The sequence below is a fragment of the Cnephaeus nilssonii genome, assembly GCF_951640355.1.
Source record: "Cnephaeus nilssonii genome assembly, chromosome: 15".
Classification (NCBI taxonomy): domain Eukaryota; kingdom Metazoa; phylum Chordata; class Mammalia; order Chiroptera; family Vespertilionidae; genus Cnephaeus; species Cnephaeus nilssonii.
The window spans coordinates 59909105-59929197 of NC_137086.1; the positions used below are offsets into that span (position 1 = coordinate 59909105).

Sequence of the window (20093 nt, forward strand, 5' to 3'; positions counted from 1 at the left end):
CAGTGCCTCCAGTGTGCCCATATAAGGCTAAACATTGGTGCAAATATGGATTGACTTTCTGGTTTTGTCTGTTGTGATCACTGCTGAATTCGTAGAGCCTAAAATAGTACCTGGTACAAAGCAGGCTCTCAATAAATGTCTTATAAATGAATTGCCTTATCCGACGCTGAAATGATAGGTTTAACTCCAGGTGAGCCTGTATCGTTTTTTATTATAACACTGCATCACTGAAACATTTCTATTTCTGACTTCTAGGGCTGAGTTTAGACTTCTTTTGCACATTTAGGTCTAGAGCTAGAGTCTCCTCCACCCAGCCCACAGCTCCAGGGCCGAAGAACAGCCCTAATAAGGTAGCGCTCAGGGTTGGCTCCGGGTCACGTGACTTGCAGCACAGCCAGAAGGTAGATGTCTCGTGTCTCGCGTGTGAGCACAGCTTCTGCGCTGGTTTCTTGAGGAGCACGCGCAGACTCAGAGGCCTCGCTTCCTCCCAGGCTCTGTCCAGCTCACTCCCGGTGGGCGGGGCGAGAGCTGAGCTGGGAGAAGAGGCCGGGCGACAGCTGCGCGCATGCGCAGAAGAGAACTGAGGGATCGGGCGCGTTGGTCGGCCTGGCTTAAGATATTTGAGACAAGATGCAGGTGAGCAAGCCAAGGGGCGCGAGGCCTGGGGGCTGCGGTTGCTCGTGTACCCCGCTAGGTCCGCGCCGACGGCGGACTGTCCCGTCCGGGCCAGCGGGGAGCGCCACAGGCCACTGGCACGGGGTACGCTCGCTGGTCCAGGCCCGGCGCAGGCGCAGTGCGGGAGGGCGGGCGTGTTCCTGCCGGCTGGGCGTCTCCACCTCGGTGTATCCCACCCCCAAATCTCCGTTCTTTGGGGCTACCTCTCTTTGAGGTCGTATCCCACCCGGCAGTTACTTCTTACCCATTAACTCCCTTACTGAGCACCTGAGCAGGTGTGTTATGGACCCTTTGCACGGATCGGGAAACTGAGGCTTGGAGAAGTGAAGGGTCCCTCCTGGGGGGTCCCATAATATAAAGCAGCGGTGGAACCCCTGTTCCTGACTCCACTTAGAGATGGGGGAGGGGTTCGTTACACTCTTTCCCCTAACGTTGGTGTTCAGGTTGAGGGGGCTCTCCTGGCTTTCAGAACTCAGCCCGAAGAGCCCCTATGCTCAGTTACTTTCCGTCTTAAAACAAGATCCTCTTGTATTGTCCTTTTATTGTCTCTGGAATTTGACTAAAACCCAAAGGAAAGTGAAAGAAAATGAATGAAAACACAATGAAAATGGATGCTTTTATGAGCAAAAATCTGTGACAACTAAGTCGTCAAGGACGCTCCCCCAAAGGTCATTCTGCTGCCTTCCAGCCCTCGCTGTGGGCAGGAATTCTGATTAGATGGTTTCTGGCTCAGTGGAAAATGGGAATGAAGTTCGTGTGGGTTTGGTTGGGGCTAGAGGCCTTGAGGCTGGAGAGGATAATCCTCTGCAATTGCAGCGTGTCTGCCACAGACCAGACACTCTTAAATGCTGGTGAGGAAGCTCCAGGCTTCATGGCTCCTTTGCATTCTTTATCCTTCAGGCCCCTCCTTAAAAATGTCACCTCTTCAGAGGCCTTCCCTGACCACCCAGTTGAAAGGATTCTGTTCATTTTTCTTTTGCTGTATCTCAGCTAAACCTCGACGTGAAGTGGGCTGAAGCCTGGTTATCCCAATGCCCTTTCCACAGCGCTCCTTGATTACACATTTCAAACCAGATCCATTAGCAAGTGTCCCTGCCAAGCTGTGCAAAGCCAGTGTTTGAACCATTGGGTTCTGGAGCTAAGAGCCCACTTTGAGATTTATCCTACTGACATTTGCCTGGTAAATTGGACTGGTACCAGCATGGCAATGGCTTCCTAAATGCTGTGTCTCCTAGGCTTGTTAATATGAATTAAGCAGATACAATTAAAGGGCTTAGAAAAGTATCCAGCGCCCAACACTCATCAGGTGTTAGCCATTGTGAGCTATTCTGTGGATCTCAACTCTTCCTCTCAGGTTTGGCTGTTAGAGAGTTTGTCAGCCTAGCATCAGGCTCTCCTCGTGCTTCTCCTGCAGCCGAAGGACTTGTAGATGCTCAGTATCGCTGCTCTTTGGCCCTTTGAACATGCTGATCCCTCTGCCTGGAATGTAATTTCCTAAGTTCTCATGTCTGATTCCTTCTCACCCTCCAGATATGGTTAAATGTCACCTCTTCTGAGGGACCGTCTTTACCCAACCTGTGGAATGCAGGCCCTCGTAATTCTAGGTCAGCAGCCTGTTGGCCATTGCACTTGCTACAGTTTGTAATAAGTCTGTGATTGTGTATTTAATTGTTTGATGCCTGTCTCTTCCTCTCGACTGTAAAATAGATGGCACTGGTATTCACCACTCTTCCCTACTATTGCAATAATTTACATATAGTACTTGCTCAGTAAATATCTGTTGAATGAATCACTCTAAGTCATTAATAAGAATATTGGATAAAAGTCAGGTCAGAGCCTTGGTTTCAGCTTTGATGTTGATCTGCACATCATATCCTGTTTTATACCCCTCAGTGATGGGTGGGGGGGAGGACAGGAAGAAAGAAACAGGGCTTCTGCGTCTTTTGACACTTTCTCAGAAACATAATTTGAATTTTTCTTCCCACCACCTTTCCTTTCCCATTTGACCCCTTGCCCGACATGGCACCCTCCTTAGTGGACTTTGCACTCATAGTATATGTATCCTTGGTCCCCTATTCTAGGACCCCAATGCAGACACTGAGTGGAATGACATCTTACGCAAAAAGGGCATCTTGCCCGCAAAGGAAGGTTTGAAGGAACTGGAAAAGGAGGCAGAAGAGGAAGAGCAGCGAGTGCTTCAGCAGTCAGTTGGTGAGCTGGCTTTTATTACTGTCTGTTCTGTGTCTGCCTGGGTAGGAAACGACTTTCTAAGCCTCTAACTGCTTTGGTGGAAGGATCCTCTGAGCAAGAGTTGGGAGCCAGGGATTGAGGTGCCCGAATTAATGCTGTGGGACCGCAAGCAGGTCATAGCATGTCTCTACCTTTGTCTTCCTGGGCCGTAGAATTAGGGGACTTCAAGGCTCCCTTCGTTTCCACAGTTCCTTGTGTGTGTCAGATGAGCGCATGACAATCTTAAACTTGACGTTCTCATCTGCGATTCACTTGGGATCATGTCATGGAAATCTGCTCAAAGTTTATAGTGTTTGTATAATTCTGAGCTTATACTTTATTCTCTTTGTGCCTTGATTGAAAATATTTAAATAACTTAATTTGGGGAAGCATAAGATGTTTACAATGTGTGGGAGCTGAGAGAGGGGTTTTCTCAAAGGTAGCTCTACTACCTGAATTGGAATCCTTGGGGTGCTTGTAAACACTCAGTTCCTACTGAATCGGAGTCTCAGGAGTGGGGAGGTGAGGCCTAAGAATGTGCATTTTAAGCAAGTGCCTCAAAGGATTTCTGACTCACACTAGAGTCTGCGAACTACTGACACAGAATCCCATTTACATATTAGAGCTAATTTAGAGAAGGTCTTGTTGCAAAGTATGTATCCAGCGAGTGGTTATTGAACGATTACTGTGTGCCGTGTGTTTTTCTGGACAGGGGGCTTTAACCGTGCACAGGCCAGACAAAAACCCCTGTCCTTGTGGAACTTACACTGTAGTGAGAGACAGACAATGAACAATACATAATGAACACAGGAAAAGAAGGCAGTGAAAGGGCCTTGAAAGGGTTGGAGGAGAGTTGAGTATAATTCAGGATAGGGTCAGAGAGCACCTCACTAGGAATGACACTTGGGTAGACCTGAGGGAGGTAAACAGCTAGTTTAGTGAAAAGTATGTTGGAGAATCTGCAAGGAAGCCAATACGATTAGGAGAGAAGAGTAGTAAGTTAGGAGAGGTAACTAGGGGTCAAACCACTTAGTAAGGATCTTGATTTTATGTAGTGAGTTGGAAGTCATTGGAGTTTTATGTTTCAGCAAAGGAGTGACATGTGTCCTTCATGTTGGCAGCACCATCCTGTGGCTGCCTTCCTGAGCATGGACAGTGGGGGGCAAGGCAGGAAGTATGAGACTAGTCTGTAAACTACTGCAGTAATTCAGGCAAGAGGCCGTTGGCTTGGACCAGCGTGGTGGTGGTGGTAGAAATGGTGAGAAGTGGTCAGGTAGGGCCAACAGGACTTGCTGATGGATTGATCCTATGAGGGGTGTGAGAGAATAAGTCTAGGATGACTACAAGGCTTTGGGCTTGAGCCACCAGAAGGATGGAGTGACCCCAACTGAGCTGAGGAAAGCTTGGAGAGAGCAGGTTTGGAGGTGAGATCAGGAAGTCTGTTTTGGACATAGTAACTTTGAGATTTCTTATTAGACAAATAGAGATGCTAAGTGGGATGTTGGGTATGTTTTTCTCCAAATCAGAAAATAGGGGCTGGAGGCATAAATTTGGGAGTTGTCAGCATACTGCAAGCCATGAGATACTATCAACAAGGGAGTGGCTATGGATAAAGAAGAAAAGGGATCAAACCAGCAAAGAGTCCAAAGGAGGGCAGTCTTAGGGGTGGGAGGAGAGCAGAGCGTAGGTGTCCTGGAAGCCAGCAGAGGGCAGTCTTTCACAGAGGAGGCAGTGATGGGTTGGATCACATGCTGCTCAGTCAAGAAATGAAGATCATTGTTGACCTTCATAAAAGCAGTTCTTTGTTGTGATGGAGTGGGTGTCAGGGACAAAAGCCCACTTTGATGGTAAAAAGCAAGAGTGTTTATGGAAATAAAAACAAAATACAAATGTTATAGCATTTTCTTAAAAGAAAAGATAGAGCGGCCTGGAAATATCAAGAGCCTGTGATAATCCCTGTAACTCTAGGAAGGGTGTGCTCACTGTGGGAGGACACCCACTGGTCTCCTTCCATCTCCTGGGAGACAGGAGGACTGTGATACACCACCCACTAGTGTATGGGCTTGCTCTGCCAGGTGAGTTATAAACTTGGGAAACCTCTCATTCATGTCCTTACTGTGGTGTGTAGGAAAGAGTCAAGCCTGTAGATACCAACACACTAGTTCTCTTTTTAAAACACCCCAACTTATTTTTACTAGTGTGATACCTGAAGTACTTTGCATCCTGGTTTTGATGGGCTGGGAGTCTTGGGTGTTGCATGCACATCTTTAGGAGAAAAGTAAAGGAAAAAAACAAAATGCATGTTTGTCCTTTAAATTTTTTGGTTTTGCTAACTTAATTACATTCAGTGAAAACATATGAAGATATGACTCTGGAAGAATTGGAGGATAATGAAGATGAATTTAATGAGGAAGATGAACGAGCTATTGAAATGTACAGGTTAGTGCCACCCAGAGGGACTGTTTTTTTTTGTGTGGCACTAAAATGTGTGTCATTTGAAAAATGAATTTTTTGACTGAGATCACATTTGGAAAAGACCATAATTAAATAATAATATTTCAGATTTCAGCAAACAGGTCTTAGACTTTTGCCATGTGGCAAATAAATAAACCTGGACCTTTATGAAGGTTGGTGTGTGAAAGATATACATGTGTGTACGTGTGTGTGTGTGTGTGTGTGTAAGATAACTCACTCCTCCTTGTTGTGCAGGCAGCAGAGACTGGCTGAATTGAAAGCAGCTCAGCTGAGGAATAAATTTGGAGAAGTTTTGGAGATCTCAGGAAAGGATTATGTTCAGGAAGTTACCAAAGCCGGAGAGGGCTTGTGGGTGATCTTGCACCTTTACAAACAAGGGTGAGTGAGCTTATGCTTTGTCTTTCGGTGCTCATTTGAATTTATATCTTGAACATCTTGGGTTTATTCCACATTGGAGGTTGTTTTATCTTACATTTTTTTGTGGCTGATTTGCCCAAACCTTAATGCCTAATTTTTGTCTTAAGATTTTCAAATTAATATTTGTGACTAACACAGATGCCTTTGTTATGGTGTAACAATAGAGACTTTACTTTTATTGAAAATAAACTCCTAAGTTATTTATTCCTCTAGAGAAACCCTGGCTTTTCGTAATCCCATGTATGAATCACTCATAGGTGGCAAGGTGCCTTGGTAATGATTGTCCACAGTGAGTGGTGCAATGGTCCTCCATGTTTCTCACCTCCAGGCCTGTCCTCAGAGCAGGAAATACTTTCTGACGTATTTTACACATTCTGAATCTTGAATATTCTGTCATGGAGAAGGGCATAACAATTATCTTTTACATTGATACTGTTTTTCCGACTTACATTTCGGAATATTAATTTGGATTTTGGATTTTGAGTTCTTCACTTTTCCTGAACATATTAGAAGGTTTGTGGCTCTTTTAAATATATTTTTTTATTGATTTCAGGGAAGAAGGGAGAGGGAGAGAGAGATAGAAACATCAGTGATGAGAGAGAATCATTGATCGGCTGCACGCCTCCCACTGGGGATCGAGCCCACAACTGGGCATGCGCCCTGACTGGGAATTGAAGGTGACCTCCTCATTCATATGTCGACACTCAACCACTAAGCCACAGAATGTTTTTTTAAAAATGTTAATTCATCTTGACTGGAGTAGCAGATCCTCTTGTGAGTTTTCACTTAGGGCAGAAGGCTAGTTGAGCTTTGTTCTGTGTAAATGCAGAATCATAACTGCTTCTATTTTTACTTTGTAGGGTTTTCCTCTCAATATTGTTTCCTATTTCTGTTTTATAGGATTCCCCTCTGTTCCCTGATAAACCAGCACTTCAGTGGACTTGCCAGGAAGTTTCCTGACGTCAAATTTATCAAAGCCATTTCAACAACCTGCATCCCCAATTATCCTGATAGGAATCTGCCCACAATATTTGTTTACCTTGAAGGTGATATCAAGGCTCAATTTATTGGACCTCTAGTATTTGGTGGCATGAACCTGACAATAGATGGTAAGGGCCTCTTTGAGATGGTCCAGGGCACATGAGAGGTGGCCAGTGCATGGAAGAGATGGGAAGAAGCATATTTAATCTCTCATCTGAGACTAGTCAGTGGGGCAGAATAACTGAGCTCTAATGATTCTCAGTGAAAAGAGGACATTTAATTTAATTTAAAAGTTACTAAGACATTCAACTGAGAAAATATTTCTAGGGAGATGATTCACATATATGTGTATGTGTATAATACATATGTATGTGTGTGTGCATATATATATATATATATATACATATATATATATATATATATACCAGTGACCTGGTGCATGGATTCGTGCACATTGAAAGGAAATTAATTAGAAGGTAGCAGTGGGACTGGGTGTGACGGGCCAGACACGCCCTGGAGTCACTTTTCCTGAACATATTAGAAGGTTTGTGGACTTTTAAAATATATTTAATATTAATGTTTTTTGTCCTTATAGTTGAATGTTTTAAATTATAGCTCAAGATCACATCATTTGTTTTTGTTTAATTCACATGAACGTATTAGGACAGATGCATAGATATATAGATATAGATATAGATATAGATATAGATATAGATATAGATATAGATATAGATATAGATAAAAAGCTGTTATGCTAAGTGTCTGACCAGTCACAGTGAAACACACCACCAGGGGCAGACGCTCAACACAGGAGCTGCCAAGCTGTAGTTTGGCAGTGGTGGTTCTCGGGTGACGCACCTTGAAACCAGAGAGCAGGGAGCCTGATTCCTCGTGGGGCTGCGGATTTCACCTTCAGCCATGGGTTATATTGTTGCTGAGGCACTGTCGGCCCCAAATCTGGTTTACTGCACACTCGTGTTTGCATTCCACACTCTGTACTACAGCAACTTTGCAGAGTGCCCTCTCACACTTTGAGACTCCTCCGGGGATGTCGGAGAGCCAGTTTCGGCCTGATCCCTGCAGGTAAGGCCGAGGGACCCCACCTACTGGAGGCACCCCGCTCATTCCACAGATGCCCTTCGAGCCATGACGCCACCCAGGTGTGGCTGGCAGGGGGAGGGACCGACAGGGGTAGAGACCATGAGAGGTTGACTCCAGGGCGTGTCTGGCCCGTCACACCCAGTCCCACTGCTACCTTCTAATTAATTTCCTTTCAATGTGCACGAATCCATGCACCAGGTCACTGGTGTGTGTATATATATATATATATATATATATATATATATATACACACACACACACATACATATGTATTATACACATACACATATATGTGAATCATCTCCCTAGAAATATTTTCTCAGTTGAATGTCTTAGTAACTTTTAAATTAAATTAAATTAAGTCTATTTAATTCTTCCTCTTAACTTGTAACCAATGTCTTTTTATTCCTTTCTGCCTGTTAAACATGAGGTGTCAAATCCTATATAATAAAAGTGTAATGTGCAAATCGACCGAACTGCAGAAGGACTGGTCACTATGACATGTACTGACCACCAGGGGGCAGACACTCAACACGGGAGCTGCCCCCTGGTGGTCAGTGTGCTCCCACAGGGGAACGCAGCTCAGCCAGAAGCTGGGCTGACAGTGGTGGGAGCCTTTCCCGCCTCCGAGGCAGTGCGCTAAGGATGTCCGCAGGGAGTGGGCCTAAGCCGTCAGTCGGATATCCCTCGAGGGCTCCCGGACTGCGAAAGGGCCCAGGCTGGGCTGAGTATACACACACACACACACACACACACACACAATGTGAAAGAGACTGAGGCCTGAGGGCTTCCTGCTAGGTCAAAATCTCTTTATTGAAATAACCTGTCTAACTATGCTTTAGTAGTCTTTAAAAACATGTTCAAATATGATTACATACTACTTTGTAATATTCCTATATACCATATATAACTCTATATGATAGTCAACTGGGAAAAGTATAAACATACACATCAGTATGTTACATCAGTTATTCCAGTGCATAAAGGCATATAGCATGCATATATGTATGAATGTATGTGTGGATTTAATGTATTTTTGAGTCAAGAATCAGAAATCTTAAGCTTGGGTTTTGTGTGTTTTGGTGTTTTTTTTTTAAGAAATTGGTTGAATTTTTGTAACATTTAACTGAGAAAACTGAAAATGCTGGTGGTGTTCATCTCCATGAGCACTTTACAGTACTATGACTTCAGTAAAATTGGTTGTCTGACTTTAATGGCAGGACCTAATTAACAGAGCATTGCTTTAAACCAGGCTGTTGTGGACTTTCTCCTCCAGTCCCTTAATTCTGCCTGGACCCTCTACTGATTTTGCTTCACAAGGGCTCACTGATTATCAGAGAGTGAAATATAGTAACTGAGGCATTAGTCACTCATTCATTTTGCGGTAATTTTTTTTAATTAGTTGGAACAAATGATCAGTTCAAAGATGTCATCACCCATTTAGCCTTTGACTCTAATAGATGGGAGATATTGGACATAAGGCTGAAGAATTTCCTTTTGTTAACTAAAATAGGACTTATTGATCAGATAGCCAGCAGGACTGTGAAAAGAATTGCCTTTAAATGCTTCATGCTGATTTCTTTCCTGGGAAATTGTGGAGTCTGAGAAACTAAAGTTATTAGGAGACTTAGGTGTAGTCTCTTCTTTTAATTACCAAATAGGTCCCAATGTATGTAATATCTCATCTGATCTCATTGTCTGGAAAAGTGTTTGAAAGTATTTTTGTTTTCCTTCTTCAAGGTCCGATTTTTTCCTTTCTTCTAGGTACCTTGTAATTATGGCACTAAAATTAAATTGTCATCAAATGTTGATTGTAGTTTCTGCATAGAAAACATCTGACTTGGTGAGAGCCCTGTGCAGTCTGACTTAGGTGATTTGTTTTTTCTTTATTGCTTAGAGTTGGAGTGGAAATTGTCTGAGTCTGGAGCAATCAAGACAGACCTGGAGGAAAACCCTAAGAAGCCAATTGAAGACGTCTTGCTGTCCTCGGTGCGCAGCTCCGTCCCCATGAGCAGGGGTAGCGATTCTGAGGATGACTGAGCTGTGCTGCGGTACTGTCCTGCCCTGCCCGGTGACCTCTTGGTTCCTGGGTTGATGCTCAACCACTGAGCCACAACGGCCGGGCCTGAGCTTTCTTGATGTGACAGATGATCCGGATTTTTTTTTAAAAGGAAAAAGTAGGATGAATCCTTTGTTTTTTAGTCTTTTATAATCATGTTTCAAATATCATAGTTCTCAGGAATAATCATTGCTGGGAATCCTATTGGATTTCTTAGAACTCTTTTTAAATTAATAACATTTTCTCTAAAAAAATAAAGACCAGCTGTTGGTATGGCAGATGTCTTTGTTTTCCTCACTTGTGGTTTAAGAAAGCTGTAAAACTATTCACTATTTATTCACATATCATTGCATAAAAAGGAATGTGGAGTTTGTTTTAATGTGAATAATATATACAGAGAGAGATAGAAACATCAATGATGAGAGAGAATCATTGATCGGCTGCCTCCTGCACCCAAAAAACTGCAAACTAAGCTTTACAGTTACATTAATGTTTATATTTATTCTTTTATAAAGGTAGCAACAGGAGTAATAGCTCAAAGGAATGATTGATAGGAAAAAAATCTTAGTATTTATTCTGTTTGGAAGAATATGCAATGATTTTTATAAAAACAAACACTGTCTTCTTAAAGCAATAACTGAAAGATCTCAATTTACTGCCACTTGGGTTAAATATTTTTTCCAGTTAAAATAATTTTTTGTCTCAAACTGTTGAGATGTCAGCTAATCTCAATTACTGCAAAAGGCTACCTTAATTTTTTTAAATAAACATATAAGCTTGCACATAGATAAACAGAATCTCAATTAATAAAAAAATGCATCAAGATATTTTCCTGCCTACAATACTCGTAGCATTTATCACTTCTTAACAAATCAACAATAACAGAATAATTAGGGGAAATATTATTCCCTAATATTTGTGTTGAATGATGTAGCATTTAATGCTGGTTTGAATCTTAAAAATATGAATCAGAGAGGGCACAGAGTTCCTTCTGATTATACTGTAAAAATTATTTTTGCTGTAATTCAACAAATGACAAGTAGCTTTGATTCATCCATCCATCAGAACTGTCTGTGTTAGTGATTATTGGTTTTTCTACACACATGAGAGCCAGCGCTCTGTCACGTTTTACCTTGAAGGATCTTTTCTGAAATTTTCATTGCAGGGTTGATACAAGCTTGGCAGGTCTGTCACTTGAAGGAGAGCTGCTTTCTTAGGTTTTCTGTGTGAGCTGACAGTGAAATGAAGTGCTGTGGGAGGAACACAGGTGAAGGCTCGAGCACTGCATCTCCTAAGGGCTACAGTTCACGCGGCTCCCAGGAGAAGAGAGAACTGTGCTTGAATGTTGGCGGGCAGGTGAGCAGTGTCTACAGTGGTGGCGCCTATACCAGATGGGATTCTAAATGTTTGCTGTACCACTTGGAGCAATGTGAGTGTGTAAACTGCCTCATCATCTTGCCTCCAGGCCAGACTAAGACACTTAGTTTATGGTCAATTAAAGCTCAGTTGCCTGTGGATTTGGCTCATGAGCCCCATTTGGCCACAGGGCCCTAGGTCCTAGGTCAGTGATGGCGAACCTATGACACGCGTGTCAGCACTGACATGCGTAGCCATTTCTGATGACACGCGGCCGCATGCCGAGGATGAAACATTTGCTGCTCCTGAGGATGAAACATTGCGACTAGAGTCTTGGAGTTAGTTTTTTCCTCAAAGTGACACACTACCTGAGTTTTGCTCAGTTTTTTGGCGAAGTTTGACACACCAAGCTCAAAAGGTTGCCCATCACTGTCCTAGGTGCTGTTTAGTCATGCTGACCAAACTTGATACAAAAAGATAGAGAGACCGTCTATGGCCACACCACTGAATGCGCCCAATCTCATCCAAAAAGAGAGAGAGAAGCATCTCTATCCTAAAATTAGTATTGGGATTTAGAACCTGACCTGCAGATTGCTACAGGTTAATAATTCTGGGAGACTTTCCTATAATATTCACCATTCCTTCATTTGGAGCATTTGTGATGTGACAGAAATGATACAACTTGGCTCTTGAGCATTGAGTTCATCTATTCCACAGCAGAAAAGCGACCAGGGAAAACATAAGAATGGGACCCAGAGCCTGTCTTCGGGGGAAACTGAAACACACTAAGACTATGGTCAAATACAGTGTATTTTTTCTTACTTTCCTTATTTGTGGAAGAGAAAAAGGATGTCAGTAGATGGAGTACACCTTCTTCATTGCAAACCTAGGTTTTCATTCTCACTCGTCAAGGGTACAGACAACTGTTTCAGCAGAGGCCCCTCCCATGGTGGTTTCTGGAGTGTCAGGAGCACTTCAGAAAAGTACGGGATGGAAAGGTACTTTCTGAGAAATGTGAAAGGGCTGTGTAGAACAGCGGCCACCAGTGATCCACGGACCACCGGTTGGCAACCGCTGGTTTAGAAGGGTGTCCCTGTCACCAGTGCCTAAATTTGTTGTCATCTGTTACCTTCAGCTTTCAATCCAGTTTTCTTATATAATAAGCACAAATTTGGACAAAGTGCTTTTCAAATGAGACAGGCTAAAATGTTGTGATTGTGTTTCCTACTTTAGAAACATGTCCTGATGAAAGTGATTTTGTCCTGCTATGGAAATCAGTTGTTACTCATAAATACAGGCTTTTGACAAGTGGCTTTCAGCACATATTCTTGATACTGTTCACATTTACACAGCAGATGGTGCAGGCCCTCTACCCTCTCTCTGCACACTGCCCCCCACTCAGCAACTCCACTGGAGACCTTGTCACTTGTGTGCTACAAGGACTCCCCTTGGCTTTCGGTCTCACCACCCCATGCCCATCCTTGTCTTCTCCTTCTGTTTGACCCTCTCCTCTCCCATAGTCTTTAGGACTTTGTTCCAATAAATCATCTTGATTTCAGTCTCTCCCTAGATGCACAGCGTTAGGCAGTAAGAGTGTTTGGGTCCTGTGGCAGAGACTGCTATTTGCCTACCAAGTATCCAGAATTATCTAGTTCCACTCAAGCAGCAACGGGACCAGCTAAAGGATCAAACTCCCAGCCTCCCTTGGAGCTACAGATTGCCAGAGGGAGGTGGGCACAAGTTTCATAAGAGAAGCACACTGGCATGTGCCCCTTTTGGGCTTAATCCCCTTCTACTTTCTGACTAAAGCATCCATGTGATTGCAGCCTACTTAGCATAACATTCCTGATGACATTGTGGGGCCAATACAACGCAGCTCCTGACTGCCCTCGTAGACTTCTGTTATTGCAAAAGGAGTAACTTCCATCCTGGTTTCTCTTAGTAGCAGCTGCAGCATTTCCCAATAAAGCCACCAGGCCATCGCAAAAAAACAAACAAAAACAAACAGTCACCATAGCTTTCTACTCCCCACTTTTCAAAATGCTTGACCAACAGAAGAGTATCTGTATTCCTATCTCTACTTCGTCATTGCCTTCCAGTAACTTCATGAGTTAGAATTTAGGACTTCCATTTCCAGTGTGTGAAGAACTAGGTACTTGGAGGGGGTATGGATGCAAAAGGGGCCATACTAAACCTGGCAAGCACAGGGGATGCCTGCATGGCTGGTCTTACAAACTCGGAGGCTGAAAGTAACCACAAAAGATGGTCTGAAATGAAAACTTCACTAAACAAGTCATGGCGAGTAGTCATGCCCTAAGCCTGTATCTTCCTTTACAAAGATCAGTCTTTACCTTAACCAAGCCTGTCTAATCTTTTTGTATCTATGATAACATACCTTGGGAATGTCAGTGTAACTTCCCCTTTTCAGGACCCCTTACTACACCAGAGCAGAGACCACAAAACCGATCAATGTTGTTGTTAATTGTTAATTATCCTATACCCACCAATGTAAAAGAAGTATGTGTCTATTTGTTTTATGCAATCCCAGAGATTTCCCCACTTTACTTTCTCCCACCTCCCTAATCTATCACCAGTGGGTTTCATGTAACCCTCCTTATGCCTCATCCTTTGATTGTAATGTATAAAATGAGGTGCAAAACTTCCATTCTCTGGAGCATTTTCTCAGTCTGTTGAGATTTTTGCTTTCTGGCAATTGTCATCAGTTTGACTCAAATAAACTCATAAAAAGTCGTACAGGTTTGGACTTTCCTTATATTAACATTTACTTGGTGTAGTGTGGCAGGATTCCAAAGAAGCCCACCCAAGACCATCTTGTAGACCCCGACCCATTCTAGGTACCAGCAGGGGCCCGAGGACTTCTCATTTTGTATCAAGTGAACTTGGGTGAGTTTCCATTGGAATTTCAGACCTCCCTGTTTTAAGGTAAGAGGGTGACTTTATTTCAGCTTTTTTTTTTAAAAAATCCTTGAGGTGGAGCTAAATGTAAATGGTTGAGAGAACCCAGGCTAAAGATAAGAGTGGAGATAACTAAGAACAGGAGGGAAAAAAATTAGTTTGGCTTTTCATTTGGAATTGCATTCTGAAAATCTGAGCAACATTTTACCTCATAAATGAGAGTCTGAACTCATTCAACTCTAAAGATGAGGGGCACTTCCTCCAGCCCAAATCTCAGGTATTCCTAGGTGACTAACAAGCTTTGTGGAGGTGTCAGAGGATATTCCTTACTATGTGCAGGAGCCACATAGGAAATGCCAACCAACTGTAATGAAATACTTGACTCTTCTGGGGCCATGCACATATAGGTTGGTTACCTAGCATTTGAGCCCTCATAGCTGTATTAGACTGTCAGGGAAAGAAACAAAGAAATGTAAGAGGGTTGAATAAGATTCAGGAGGTGACAGCCCCTTGGAGCTCAACCCATAAGCTGCCTCTTAACTAAATGAAGATGATAATTTCCTTTCTGCACAATATCCCTAGAAATTTGTTCAGACTCCGAAGATTTCAAAATAAAACATATTAACATGGGAAATCATGCCTCCAAGGCCAGAAACTCCCAACCTCAGCCCCCATTAATATTCCTGCAGGTATCTATACATATAAAAGCCTAAGTGACTGGCCAACTGGCCTGTAGCTATAACATGCACTGACCACCAGGGGGCAGATTCTCAATGCAGGAGCTGCCAAGGGACAGCAACTTTGCAGAGTGCCCTCTTGCACTCCGGAACCCCTCGGGGGATGTCGGACTGCCAGTTTCGGCCCGATCCCCACAGGCCAGGCTGAGGGACCCCACTGGTGCATGAATCTGTGCACCGGGCCTCTAGTAAAATAACTAAGAAGCCTTTACTTGCAAGTACTTACAGAAATGGAAAGATTTAACTAGAAATGTTACTAACTTTATATTCTGAAACCTAATTATGTTTTACTAGAGGCCAGGTGCATGAAATTCGTGCATGGGTAGGGTCCCTAGGCCTGGCCAGCGATCAGGGCCGATTGGGGCCTTTTGGCTGCCAGCTGGGGCCTGCCTTCATTCCACGCTGCCCCTGATGGTCAGCACACATCATAGCAAGCGATCAAACTCCTGTCATATATTAGCCTTTTATATATATAGATTGTAATCAGTGATACTAGATTCATGCCATTTTAAAAACTGAGGTAAAATATACATAAAATACAAATAAACATTTTAGTCCTGGCTGGTGTGACTCAGTTGACTGAGCATTGTCCCATGCAACAAAAGGTGGCCAGTTTGATTCCCAGGTCAGGGCACATACCCAGGTTGTGTGTTCAATTCCGTTAGGGTGCATACAAGAGGCAGCTGATCAATGTTTCTCATATTGATGTTTATCTCCCTCTCTCTGTCTATCTAAAATCAATAAAAACATATTTTTAAGAAAATTACCAAAAAATTAAAAAACATTTTAAACTATATAACTCAGTAGCTTTAGAATCTGAATAATGTTGTACAACCATTAGCTCTCTGATTCTTAAACATTTTCATCACTGTAAAAGGAAGCCCTATACCTTTTAAGCAGTATTTCCCATTCTCCCCTCCCCGATCACCTCATTACCACTAACCTCCTCCTGTTTCTATAGCTATGCTTTTTTATATGCTGGTTCTTCACATATTTAACTTCTAATTGACAGAGCTTTATTAATCATTTGTATTATTATTTTACTCACTTTTTGTTTTTATTTATTTATTTACTTATTTTTAGCCATACAATATACAAAATAAATCAGTCTCTATGCGGTCTCCATTTTCGGTCCTCAGGTATCAGGGTTCTCTCCTGGGAGTTTTCTGCTGATTATTTAGGAAGTTTTTCTGTATTTTAGTTGTAATTCCAGCTACTATAATAAAAGTAAAACTTAAATATCAAGAACAAAGCTCTGACTATTAAAATAATAACAAAACAATGCCAATGCAACACAGCAATAAGAGAGAAATCAAATTACAGACATGTTAACATTTTTAGCTACTAAATGAAATTTCTTTTGCTGTTGGTATATATTTACGCAGAGTCCTCGGACTTGGCTGCGCAAGATTTTACAGAAGTCGGGCAGCTAACCAATGCTAGCATAGCCAGAAACATGGTTGAGGAAGTAGCTTCACTTCTTGCTTTTCTACTATCTGCTGGGCTTTGGTCGTTAACTTCTTCAGATGACCCCATGTTGGCACCTTGGTCCCTTGCGTAGCCTTCAGTTTTCTTCTTCTTCCGTTTTGCTGTCATCAGGGCAACTCTCAGTCTTTTGAATGAAGTGACAAGGAGCTTCTCTGGGTCCATTGTGGTGATGCACGTAATGCTCTGGCACCCAAATTGGCTGCTCTGCTCCAACATCTTCAATGTGGCAGCTAATACCATTCCCTGAACTGGTCCAATATCAGCACAAATACGGATAAAATGCTTTCATGAGTAATTTCCAGGTGAGAAACAAGCCTCTGCGACAATATTAAGCCTCTGGTAACCTTCCACTATTAGTTCCCCTGAACTTTATTTGACCTAGGGTGTGGACAGTAAATGACACTAATTGTATTTCTGCTATCAGTCTTTTTGAGTACTTTGGAATAAGCTATTTACCCTCTGTTTGGGAGGCAAAATATAAATCACTGACTTTTAAGTGTCCTTGGTTTAGGGAAGATAGGATTTACCAAATGGCCCCAAACCGCTTGGCATTCATATTTTTTAGATGTTTGCAAACTGCTATTACATGTGAGTCACAAAATTAGAAAATTGACTCTGTAGGTCTTTGCATACACTTAATAAAAACTTTCTTAGGATTCCTAAGTATATTGAATAAATTTGTCATTTCTCCCGTAGAGATTTTTAGATAGGGTCTTAACTAATTAATGTCCTCTTTAAAAGTCATTTAAGATCTCAGAAACATCAACGATGAGAGAGAATCATTGATTGGCTGCCTCCTGCATGCCCCCTACTGGGGATTGAGTCAGCAGCCCAGGCATATGCCCTGACAGGGAATTGAACTGTGACCTCCTGGTTCATAGGTCGATGCTGAACCACTGACCCACACGAGTTGGGCAGTTTTGTTCATTTTAGATTGATCGCTGGAGTAGAGGAGACTTATGTACAGGATTTTTGCATAATCGAATGGCACTGCACGCAGTATTTGACCCTGTGATCCTAGGAAAACCTTTAAAATGGCATTGTCTTTTATTGATAAGGATTTGCTACTGGGTGCATATAAATGGTTATTGAAGCAAAGAAATCCACTAAGAGGTCCTGCAGGGTCCTCTTGTGGAGACAGCAGTCCTACTGAGTAAGCACATAAGAATGCAGGATATTCACATCTACCCAAATAAAACAACTGCTAAGCAGAGCCTTTAGCTCAAGAAGCAATTGTTGGCTGCATGAATGGCTGGTGTGATGTCAAGTAGCTGCTGCCTGTGGCCTGAAGAACATCAGGGCAGGACCAGGAGTCATCATGGGGCTGGTATGAAAGATGAATAATAAATTTGCCCTTTTCTAGGGAGAAAGTGTCTTTTTATGAGATTTTTGTCCAGGTGTGCAAACTAGGTGTGTTTCCCTGGAGCGTCTGATCACATCTTAGCAACAAGGCAGAAAGAAACAAAGGATGCTGAGTGGGTGCTAGGCCCACAGGTGGAGTTCATACAGAAAGTTTTAGCCCCAAAGATTTGGGCAGAAACAAAGTACCTGTCCTGTGGTTTAAGAGTATGCATTCTAGCCTGGCCAGCATGTCTCAGTGGTTGAGCGTTGACCTATGAACCAGGAGGTCATGGTTCGATTCTCAGTCTGGGCACATGCCTGGGCTTGATCTCCAGTGTGGGGCATGCAGGAGGCGCCAATCAATGATTCTCTCTCATCATTGATGTTTCTATCTCTCTCTCCCTCTCCCTTCCTCTCTGAAATCAATAAAATTATATATATTTTTAAAAGAGTATGCATTCCAGAGCTAGAGCCCCTTGGTTTGAATGTTACCTTTGCCCCTTAGTAACTGTGTAACTTTGGACAAGTTACTTAACTTTTCTGAGCTTCAGTTTTCTCAACTGTAAAATATAGACAATAATATAACACCAGGATGTTATAAAGATTTATATTATAATTATAATACGAAGTAATATTTGTATCTTACTTAGAACAGGGCCTTGCACATAGTAAGCATTAGGTGTTTATTAAGTGAACTCATACATCAGACCTGGAGTTCCAGGTGCCATTACTGCCCAATAACCCATCACAAACCAAGTGGCATAAACAACCACCCTTTTAGTATGCTCACATGTTATGTGGATCAAGACCCAATGGGCATGGCTTGCCTTTGCTCCACAGCATTGGGGGCCTTGGTGAGGAAGACTTGGAATGCTGGGAGGGACTCAGGTGGCTGGGGCCGGTCCTTCACTCATATATCTGAGGCCAGCTGAGACCATGGGCAGAGCGTCTGCTCATGCCTTGGTCATGGCCTGGCTTTGCACATCCTGGTAGCTGGGTTCTGAGAGTGAGTGTTTCAAGAGCATGTGAAAGAGTTAGAAGGAAGCCATGTAGCCTTTTGTTCCTGAGCCCCAGATGTCACAGGGAGTCACCCCCACTACCCTGTACTGGTTGAAGCTGTCACCCAGGCTGATATTCAAGGGGAGGTGATATAGACCCCACCTCTCCACGGTATTTGATGGGACAGAAAAGCCTCAACAGCCCCGTCTGCTTTGGGAGTCCCATGTGCACTTGCGTGAGTGGGCAGAGCTGCCACCCAGGGTGCTTCCAGAGGAGCAGAGCCCTGTGTTGACTCTGGTCATGCCCACTGGGTGGGCCTGCCTGAGAGGACTCTAAGACTCATGCCACTTTGCATAGGGACCGTGGTGCAGGACTTTGAAGTGACTGGCAAGGCCACAATGCCAGGATCTGAACCTTGCTCTGCACCTCCTGCCTTCAGCACCAGGGCTGATCTATCCTGGTACCTGAACTAGTGCTGAGTTGCTATCTTTAGCCCACTGAGGTTGCCTGTGCTCCATGGTTTTAGTTATAGACTGCTATTTCATTTTTAAAATCAGCCATAGGATTAAGGACACTGTCGTTTTAAAAGCCACACTCCTGGCCTGAAAACTCATCAGTGAGTCCGAGGACAAATGTTCCCATGGTGATGGTTAAAATAGGAGCTTTGGAAAAAGTGGCAGAATGAGATGAATGTCATTGAAATATAACTGCACTCACTGTAAGGCAAGCAGTTTTATTTTTCATATAATTGGCCATTTGTATGACTGAAAAATTACCTGTTTTTTTACCCATTTTTATTGAGGTATTTTCTTTTTTAAAATTTGTAATTGTTCTTTGCATATTAAGGGTACTAGCATTTTGTCATGTGTTTACTTGTATTTTTTCCTCTGGTTATCTGTTTTTAAGTTGTTTATTTTTGTTTTATTTCATTTTTGTCATATAGAAGTGTTACAGTGTTAAATGTTTCAGTGTTTTCCTTTAAATATCTGGTTGCACAGATTTTTTTAAAAAGCCATCTATGTCCCCCCCCCCTGGTATTTTAGTCTTTTTATCTTCTTTCATTCTGTTATAATCCTATATAATAAAAGCCTAATTGCAAATTGACCAAATGGCATTACGACCAGTGGAACCATGGGTCGCTATGACACACACTGACCACTAGGGGGCAGACACTCAATGCAGGAGCTTCCCCTAGCCTGCAAGCCCCAGGCCAGCCAAGGCAGGTGCCAGTGGGGCCCCTCAATCGCCCTGCTGGTCGCCTCCCGCAGATGGAGGCAACAGGCAGTGGTGGCGGGGCCAGTGAGCAGGTGGCACCAGGC

At 43.0% G+C, this 20093-nt stretch overlaps 1 protein-coding gene across 1 annotated transcript; it reads left to right on the forward strand.

Annotated features, from left to right (window-relative positions):
• Nucleotides 1-496: 496 nt before the first annotated feature.
• Nucleotides 497-14044, forward strand: PDCL3 (phosducin like 3). Its single transcript, XM_079792636.1, has 6 exons — nt 497-636; nt 2757-2886; nt 5253-5343; nt 5614-5757; nt 6697-6905; nt 9776-14044. Exons 1-6 carry the CDS (start codon nt 631-633, stop codon nt 9916-9918), a joined length of 723 nt encoding a protein of 240 aa, XP_079648762.1. The 5' UTR covers nt 497-630; the 3' UTR covers nt 9919-14044.
• The last annotated feature ends 6049 nt before the right edge of the window (nt 14045-20093 follow it).

Bases quoted from the DNA above. Each gene is read 5' to 3' on its own strand.
- PDCL3 (XM_079792636.1), top strand. The intron at 5,344-5,613 runs GTTAGTGCCACC...CTTGTTGTGCAG, and splicing joins CGAGCTATTGAAATGTACAG to GCAGCAGAGACTGGCTGAAT. The intron at 6,906-9,775 runs GTAAGGGCCTCT...TTTATTGCTTAG, and splicing joins CATGAACCTGACAATAGATG to AGTTGGAGTGGAAATTGTCT.